This window comes from Geospiza fortis, unplaced genomic scaffold (assembly GCF_000277835.1).
Source record: "Geospiza fortis unplaced genomic scaffold, GeoFor_1.0 scaffold324, whole genome shotgun sequence".
In the NCBI taxonomy this organism is placed as follows: domain Eukaryota; kingdom Metazoa; phylum Chordata; class Aves; order Passeriformes; family Thraupidae; genus Geospiza; species Geospiza fortis.
Window position 1 is genome coordinate 681,074 of NW_005054559.1, and position 9,286 is coordinate 690,359.

A 9,286-nucleotide genomic window follows, 5' to 3' on the forward strand; every position below is an offset into this window, starting at 1 on the left:
GCGTGGGTGATGGGGGCCAGGAGACAGATCCAGCCTCCTTCCCCTTCCACTGCACGGGGCTGGGGTCCTGCCTGGGCTGGGCAGGGGGAGAACAAGCTCCGGGAGCAGCTAGGGACAACCAGCAGCCACATGGAGCTCTGGCTTCACTTCCCAGAGTGGGGCTGGGAGGGCTGGGCTGCTGTTTGTACCCCCTGAGGTGGCCCCAAGGCCTCGGGGGCAGCTGTGTCTCCTTTCAGACAGCAACTTCATCCTGGCAAACGCTCAGGGCCGCTGTGGCTTCCCCATCGTGTACTGCTCCGATGGCTTCTGCGACCTCACCGGCTTCGCGCGCACCGAGGTCATGCAGAAGAACTGCAGCTGCCGCTTCCTCTGCGGGGCTGACACCAGCGAGCCCATCCTGCAAAGCATTGAAAAGGCCCTGGACAGCAGGCAGGAGTACCAGACTGAGGTCTGCTTCTACAAAAAAAGCGGTGAGCGGCACGTGGGGCTGGGTACCGGCCACAGCTCCAGATGGGGTTTGGCCCCATCGTGGTCTCGTGGTGTCTCGGTTTGGAAAGACAGGAGTCTGCTGAGGAAGGCAGGAGTCTCCCCTGAAATGGAGGAAATGAACCCTCCCCACCCCTCTGAATTGCAATAAATTTTAAATTAAGGGGCTCTCAGGCAAAAAAATTATGGGAGCAGGAAATAACAGTTCTGTAATAGGGAAGAAAATAAAAAGATAAAAGAAACAATGCAGTAAATCAAACCAACACTGACAGAGTCAGAACCCAACCTGACACCCTGTGGGTCAGGGTGTTGTTCCTCTGGGAAATCGAGTGGAGAAGCCGTGCTGGTGTTCCAGAATCTCCAGATTATATCCGGGTAGCAATGCTTGGCTCCTCCCTCTGGGCTCACATCTCCCAATGGGATGCTGCAGTTCTTATCAGCCATGCAGGGACATTCAATAGCTGTTATCGGCAGATGTCCCCTCTTGAGGGAGGAGTGATTGTGGTCACTCCGAGAGATAAGGCATACTGCCCACTTGACAAAAGACAGCTGCCATGCAGATGGGAATAGAACACATCTTGCTTTGCAATCTGGACCACATGGCCTGGGGGAAGCTGCTGGGCAGTGAGGGAGCTGTGCTGCCCTCACCAACTCTCTCCTGCACCCAGGAGCTGCCTTCTGGTGCCTGCTGGACATCATGCCCATCAAGAATGAAAAGGGGGAGGTGGTGCTCTTCCTCTTCTCCTTCAAGGACATCACAGAGAGCCGAGGCAGGAGCTGCCCTGGTGACAGGAAGGAGGGTGAGCCATGGCTGTAGAACGGGAGCAGTGTGGGCAGTGGGCACGTGGCAAGGGGGGTCCCTGTTCCCTGGTGGGGAACAGCACTAACTCAGCACGCCTTGTTCACTGCAGAGAAGCAGAGGAGTGAGAAGCAGAGGAGCAAGAAGCCTGGGAGCTCTCACCTGAGGGCTGCACGGAGGCAGGGCCGGACCATGCTGCACCAGCTCAGCAGCCAGTTTGTCCGCAGGGACCGTGGAGAGATGAAAATCAACCGTGTAAGGACCTGGGGGACCCTCAGTGCTGGGGCTGTGGTGAGCTGGCAGTGCAGCAGCTCTCCTGAGAGCAGAGCCCAGCCTCACTGGGATGCTGTGCCCATGCACGTCTCTGCCTGGCCTGCCAAGTACTGAAATTCCCCCCAGCTCTGGCAGCCACGCTGTACCCAGGCTGCACTTGTGTTTGCTTGGCAGCAGGAGAACCCAGTGGGTGCCCAGAGCTGCTTGTTGAGACAGCAGAGCTGGCAGCTCTGGCAGAGCTGTGCCTCTCCTCATATATTCACTGTCAGGAAACCCCAGTGCTGGCTCTGAGCACAGCCACACTGGCTCTGGGGAGTGCTGTTACCAGGGTGCCAGAGCTGTGGAGCTGCCAGATGGGGCACAGCCCTGTGCCAGCCCCTTTGCACAGCTGCTGTGCTCAGAACAGGGCACCACCTGCACTTGTGGGGCCAGAGAGCTGCTCAGTCCCAGAGCTGGTGAGCAGGCAAAGGATAGCGGTGAACCAGTCTTGAATTTTGGGGATTTGGGTGGGATAGCCCTGGCTCTGCCCTCACCTCTCCCCTCCTGTGCCCCAGCACGTGAATTGGCACCTGAGATGGCTCCAGGCAGCAGCTGGCATTGCCAGGGGATTGCTGTTAATAGCAATGACATTGCACTAATTGATGTGCTGTAATCAGGGGTTCTGTGCCCATCCCACAGTGCAGGAAAAGGACATCATCACCCTGGCATCAGGGGGTGCCAGCTGGCTGGCAGGACTCAGGGGAAGGGGTGGCTGTGGTGGGCTTCACCCCTCGTGTGGGATGCCCCCTGTCCCACCGCATGTTTGCCCCTGCAGAACGTGTTTGAGAACAAACCGTCCATCCCCGAGTACAAGGTGGCCTCGGTGCAGAAATCCCGCTTCATCCTGCTCCACTATAGCATCTTCAAGGCTCTCTGGGACTGGCTGATCCTGCTGGCCACCTTCTACGTGGCTATCACTGTCCCCTACAACGTCTGCTTCACGGGCACAGAGGACAGCCTGTCGGCTGCCCGCAGCACCATTGTCAGCGACATCGCCGTGGAGATGCTCTTCATCCTGGGTAGGTCTGAGCACTGAGCCAGGGCACAGGACAGGTGGGGCAGGGATCAGGGGTGATGGAGAGGTGTCTTGGTTTGGAAAGACAGGCTAAGGAAGGCAGGAGCCTCCCCTGAAATGGAGAAAATTAATTTTTTTGAAAATGAATCCCCCCCTCTGAATTGCTATAAATTTTAAATTAAGGGGCTCTCAGGCAACAGAAATTATGGGAGCAGGAAATAACAGTTCTGTAATAGGGAAGAAAATAAAAGGATAAAATAAACAATGCAGTAAATCAAACCAACACTGACAGAGTCAGAACCCAACCTGACACCCTGTGGGTCAGGGTGCTGGCAGCAGTCCCATTGGAATTGTGGCTCAGCCCTCCTGCAGTGTCAGGGGTGGTTCTGCTGGAGCAGGGATCCTGGAGAAAGGTGGAGTCTTCCTCTGACAGCCCAGGGGAAGAAGAGGCAGCTGCTGTTCCTCTGGGAAATCCAGTGGAGAAGCCGTGCTGGTGTTCCAGAATCTCCAGATTATATCTGGGTAGGAATGCTTGGCTCCTCCCTCTGGGCTCACATCTCCCAGTGGGATGCTGTAGTTCTTATCAGCCATGCAGGGACATTCAATGGCTGTTATCAGCAGGGGTTTTCCCTGGAGGGAGGATTGGGTGTGGAAGAGATAAGGAAAACTGCCCACTTGACAAAAGACAGCTGCCATAGAACACATTCTGCCTTGCAATCTGGAACAAGAGTGAGATGGGATTGCTGTGCCCCTGCTGTTGGTCCTGGGCACACCAGAAGTGACACCAATGGATGCTGGCTTAGCTCTGCCAGCCACAGGAGGGGTGGTGAGGGCTGCTCCTGCTCTCCTGGGGCAGATATCATCCTGAACTTCCGGACAACATACGTCAGCCAGTCGGGCCAGGTTGTGTACGACCCTCGCTCCATCTGCATCCACTACGTGGCCACCTGGTTCTTCGTGGATCTGATTGCTGCTCTGCCCTTCGATTTGCTCTACATCTTCAACGTGACCGTGGTGAGTGCTGCTGGCACAAACACAGCCCTCAACAGCAAATCTGCTGCCCACCTCCCTGCTCCTCTCCAACATCCACATCTCCTGGGGATACTCGGTGCCCTGACAAGCCACGGCTATTGGAATAATTACCAATATAGCCAGACAGGATGTGCCTGGGCTTGTCTGGCCCTTGCTACTTGATCAAAAGGTGGCAACTGTGGTGATTTCACCTCAGAGACACCTTTGGCTAAGCTGGATGTTGCAGCTGGGCACTTGGAGACAAGTGATTTGGAGAATTGTTTACCCAGACATGCAGGAGCTCAGGTTTACCTCTGGTGGAGAAGCTTTAAGGCGATGGTGAAGGAAAGGAGTCGGTTCTGATGGAGGGTTTGGATCCAGAGCTTTATTCTGGCCCACAGGCCTCTGAATGCAGCAACAGCTCCAACAGAACTCCCTGAGCCCGTGGTTGCTGTTCCTTTGAACCCCGGGGAGAGGGGCAGGGAAGGGGTAGGCAGCCACCAACCAGGTACAGGAGGGGAGGGACAAAGGGACAAAGGACACCTGTATGGCCCAATGCCCCTCCAGGGGTAGAGGGCATCCTTGAATCTGCCAATCACTCGAGGCCCTTTTGGAATGCCAGGATTGACAGACAGCGCTGGGAGGGGAAAGGAGAGGTGACTGACACACCTGGGGAAGGAATCATCAGGGAGAAACCCGGGGTATCTGAGGCAAACCCCGAAATCACACCGCAACACACGACCCTGTCTGCCTGCTGGGTGTTGGGCACAGGGCTGCAAGGCTGACCAGGGATGAGCTGCCTCTGCCATGCCCTGTTCCCCATCACCCTCCTGGCAGCTGTGGGGGTCACAAAGGGTTCCTGCCCCAGGGGTGGTGTTGGGGTCCCTTTTTGTCCCTATCTGCAGCTACCGCAGGTTCCCCTCCCTGCCTGCCCCCCAGACCTCGCTGGTTCACCTGCTGAAGACGGTGCGGCTGGGGGGGGCGGGGGGGGCCTGCATCTGGTACGTCATCGGCCGCCAGGAGCTGGAGAGCAACGACCCCCGCACCTGGGACATCGGTGAGTGAGGGCTGGGGGCAGCTCGGGGTGCTGGGATCCCCCTGTGCTGTGGGGCAGTGGATCCAGGGGTGCAGCACTGCTGCAGTGCTCACCTGGGGCTGTGCTTGGCAGGCTGGCTGCACGAGCTGGGCAAGAGGCTGGAGGCTCCCTACATCAACAATTCGGTGGGGGGCCCCTCCATCCGCAGTGCCTACATCGCCTCCCTCTACTTCACCCTCAGCAGCCTGACCAGCGTGGGCTTTGGGAATGTCTGTGCCAACACTGACACCGAGAAGATCTTCTCCATCTGCACCATGCTCATTGGGGGTGAGGAGGGCAGCCGGGCTGGGAAGGGAGCTCTCCTCTTGCTGTCAGAGCGTGGTGTACCTGGCAGGGCACTGGGAGAGGTGATGGGATTGTGAGAGAGACCGGAGAGAGAGCCCTGCAAGAGAACCCTGTGATAGAGAGCCCTGGGAGACAGCCCTGGGCTGGGTTTGGGGAGCAGTCCCCCCATGCTGTGCCCACACCTGCCCTGTGTAGTTTTGCAGGCACCCCCAAGGAGGGGAGAGAATGATGCATCTGACTCCATCTTATCAGAAGGCCAATTAATTACTTTATTATACTATATTATTTTATACCATATTACTATATTATATTACACTATTACTATATTACACTATTACTATATTATACTATATTACACTATATTATGCTATATTACACTATATTATACTGTATTACACTATATTCCCTCGAGGGGATGGAGGGAATGATGCATCTGACTCCATCTTATCAGAAAGCTAATTAATTACTTATTATACTATATTATTCTGTGTTACATTACATCTAAAACTGAATCTGCCAAGCGCTCAGCTCTGCACACACTGCGCAGAATCTCATGGCTGTCGGTGACAGTCCTGACACACACACACACACACCTGGCCCTGACAGGCCAAGGAAACAAAACACCATCACTGTGGGTAAACAATCTCCATATTGCATCCTACTTTGGCACAAACACAGGCACAGCAAACGAGATAAGAATTGTTTCTCCTTTCTCTGAGGTTCAGAGAATGTGACACCCAGAATAATATTCTTGGGAGGAATTTTGTGCCTCGCTTTTGTCTGTGAGGAGAAATGTGAGGAGCAATCAGGCTGTCCTCCTGCCCCCAGTGCTGATGCACGCCGTGGCGTTCGGCAATGTCACGGCCATCATCCAGCGCGTGTACTCGCAACACAGCAAACGATAAGATTTGTTTCTCCTTTCTCTGAGGTTCAGAGAATGTGACACCCAGAATAATATTCTCGGGAGGAATTTTGTGCCTTGCTTTTCTCTGTGAGGAGAAATGAGCCGGCTCTGAGGCTGCCCTCCCTCCCGCCCCCAGCACTGATGCACGCCGTGGTGTTCGGCAATGTCACGGCCATCATCCAGCGCATGTACTCGCGCCGCTCGCTCTACCACACCCGCATGAAGGACCTCAAGGACTTCATCCGCGTCCACCACCTGCCCCAGCAGCTCAAGCAGAGGATGCTGGAGTACTTCCAGACCACCTGGTCGGTGAACAACGGCATTGATGCTAACGAGGTAGGAGGTGTTGATGGGGTTTGGCCGGCCCCCTCCAGCCCCAATCTGCACTTATGGGGGAGCAATGGGGCTGGCATAAACCCGACTGCCGGCTGGGCTGATCTTGCTCCTGAGCAGGCAGCATGGGCTGGATAACTCAGTCCTTCCCGGGGACAGAGTGTCCAAGTACCCAGGCCGCTCGTAGCCGTGGCTACCTTAGCAAGCTTAGTGGATATCAACTCTTTAGTGGTTATCAGCTCTCAGGATTCCAGCTCTTTGCTTGCTAAGGCACCTTCCAGGCTAGTGGGGAAGCAGACGTGAGAGAGGAGAAGAAAATGTCCTGGGGTTCCACAGCAATGGTTTTATTGCGGGGTCTGTGAAGGGTTCCAGCGACGGCTCTTCTGATCAAAATCGGCAAAAACAGCCCCTTTTTATTGGGTATAAGGGAATCCAAACTTGTCCAATAGCAGGGGTTAAGGTGACCTATGGGGTTAGATAGATAAGCTGGGGTCCGAAAGGCAGAAGGCAGGAGCTTATTTTGCTGTTTCATCATGACTCAGAAATTCTTATCGTTAAGCCTCGGCCCTCCATGGGGCCATAGCAAGCTCGGAGCCTGCTACACTGGCAGGGCCAGCTCAGAGTGGTGCTGGAGGGATCAAATCTGGGGCAAATTGCTGCCAGCACAGGGAGCGGGACAGGCATATGGAGCAGAAACAGCTGATTACCACAGTGCCCACCTCTGCTGAGACACCGGGGCAGCTCAGCAGTGAAATTCCCTGCTCCAGAGGGGAAACCTGTCCCCTGGGGCTGCAGGAAAGCTGCTGCCTGCCCCTCGTGCCCACAGCCCCGGCTCCTCTGTCCCCAGCTGCTCCACGACTTCCCCGACGAGCTGCGTGCGGACGTGGCCATGCACCTCAACAAGGACATCCTGCAGCTGCCCATCTTCGAGACCGCCAGCCGGGGCTGCCTCCGCTCCCTCTCGCTGCACATCAAAACCTCCTTCTGTGCCCCGGGGGAGTACCTGCTGCGCCAGGGTGATGCCTTGCAGGCCAACTACTTCGTCTGCTCCGGCTCCCTGGAGGTGCTGAAGGACAACGTGGTGCTGGCCATCCTGGGTGAGGGCAGGTGGAGTGGGATCTGCCCCAGCCCTTCCTGCAGGGTGAGGGGTGAGGGTGTGATGGTGTTCGCAGGGGTCCAAGGATGAGGGAAGAGATGAGGATCCGACTCCATGTTTCAGAAGGATTTTATGATATATATTATATCAAAACTATACTAAAAGAATAGAAGAAAGGATTTCATCAGAAGGCTAGCTAAAAATAGAATAAGAAGGAATGGTAACAAAGGCTCTGTCTCAGACTCTCTGTCCAAGCCAGCTCACTGTGATTGGCCATTAATTAGCAACAACCAACATGGGACCAATCACAGATCCACCTGTTGCATTCCACAGCAGCAGATAACCATTGTTTACATTTTGTTCCTGAGGCCTCTCAGCTTCTCAGGAGGAAAAATCCTAAGGAAAGGATTTTTCATAAAAGATGTCTGCAACAGTGACGGGCTCGTGTCACTAGCCCAGCCCCTCCTGCAGGCAAAGGGGATTTGATTGGAGCCGACCTGTGCAGAACGGACCAGGTGATCAAGACCAACGCGGATGTGAAGGCTCTGACCTACTGTGACCTCCAGCACATCGGCCTGCGGGGGCTCTGTGAGGTGCTGCAGCTCTACCCCGAGTACGCCAGCAAGTTCACAGCTGACATCCACCAGGACCTGACCTTCAACCTGCGGGAGGGCAGCGAGATGGAGGTGGGTGCGTGTCCTCCTGCTCAGCCCCTTGCTGTGCCCACGGCCCTGGGGCTGGGCACGGCCCTGGAAGGGGAGTCTGTGCACTCAGGTTACAAGGTTGGGACAGGGGCTGCAGCTCTGCCATCCTGGCATGCAGGTATGTCCTGTCCTGGCTCTGTGAGACCCAGGGAATTGGCAGAGAGAGCCTTTGCAGTGCAGGAGGATGAGGTAGATGGAAGGCCTGGAAATGGGGTTGGAGAGAACTGGACAGACAGCCAGGGCAAAGCCCTTTGGAGTGAAGCATGCAGCTGGGTTTGGTCATGCTGATGGCTCCAGCATCCAAGGGGATGTTCTGCTGCAGAAATGGCTCTGCTGCACTTTTCCTCCCCCAGCTCTGCTGAGAGATGCCTGTATCTCCTCTGGAGCATCTCCCAGGTACCCAGTTTCCCTCTGAGCCTCAGGGAGGTCCCAAACAGCCCTACCAAGACTCACCATGTCCATAACACAGGAGGGATGTAAACAAACCAAGAGAGGAGAATGCCAGGGGTGTGCACCAGGCTCTGCACCTGCATCACCCTCCCACGCTGGCTGCACGCTCCAGACAGAGCTGGTGCTCTGATGGCTGAGACAGGGCTGGGATTTGGGGTGCAGCCTCAGCTCTGCCTCAGGACACTCAGGTTGGGCAGCTCACCATTGACATGGCAGCAGCAGAGGAAGGAGAGTGGGTGAGGGGCTGTGGAGGCTGGAGCTGAGGCTGATGTGTGGGGCTGGGGAATGTGACCGTGTTCACAGGGGTCTCAGGAAGAGGGAAGAGATGAGAATCTGATTCCATGTTTCAGAAGGCTGATTTATTATTTTATGATATATATATTATATTAAAACTATACTAAAAGAATAGAAGAAAGGATTTCATCAGAAGGCTAGGTGAGAATAGAATAAGAAGGAATGGTAACAAAGGCTTGTGCCTCGGACTCTCTGTCCGAGCCAGCTGACTGTGATTGGCCATTAATTAGAAACAACCAACATGAGTCCAATCACAGATGCACCTGTTGCATTCCACAGCAGCAGATAACCATTGTTTGCATTTTGTTCCTGAGGCCTCTCAGCTTCTCAAGAGGAAAAATCCCAAGGGAAGGATTTTCCATAAAAGATGTCTGCGACAGGGGAAGGCCTGGCTGCCCAGGGAGGGCACTGAGAGGCTGGAGGGGCTGTGGGCCCGTGGCTGCTCCCCGTGGAGCTGTGCAGGGACTGACAGAGACTGACAGGGGCTGTGCTGGGGCGGTG

At 55.3% G+C, this 9,286-nt stretch overlaps 1 protein-coding gene across 1 annotated transcript in view; it reads left to right on the forward strand.

Annotated features, from left to right (window-relative positions):
• The first annotated feature begins 253 nt into the window (after nucleotides 1-253).
• KCNH4 (potassium voltage-gated channel subfamily H member 4) overlaps nucleotides 254-9,286 on the forward strand; it is a 21,009-nt gene continuing 11,976 nt past the window's right edge. The window contains exons 1-10 of the mRNA XM_031064130.1: nucleotides 254-470; nucleotides 1,155-1,286; nucleotides 1,398-1,540; nucleotides 2,373-2,616; nucleotides 3,469-3,626; nucleotides 4,563-4,680; nucleotides 4,792-4,986; nucleotides 6,045-6,244; nucleotides 7,089-7,338; nucleotides 7,809-8,023. Coding sequence (XP_030919990.1) covers nucleotides 341-470; nucleotides 1,155-1,286; nucleotides 1,398-1,540; nucleotides 2,373-2,616; nucleotides 3,469-3,626; nucleotides 4,563-4,680; nucleotides 4,792-4,986; nucleotides 6,045-6,244; nucleotides 7,089-7,338; nucleotides 7,809-8,023 — 1,785 coding nt within the window. The 5' untranslated portion in view covers nucleotides 254-340. The remainder of the gene's footprint in view (nucleotides 471-1,154; nucleotides 1,287-1,397; nucleotides 1,541-2,372; nucleotides 2,617-3,468; nucleotides 3,627-4,562; nucleotides 4,681-4,791; nucleotides 4,987-6,044; nucleotides 6,245-7,088; nucleotides 7,339-7,808; nucleotides 8,024-9,286) is intronic.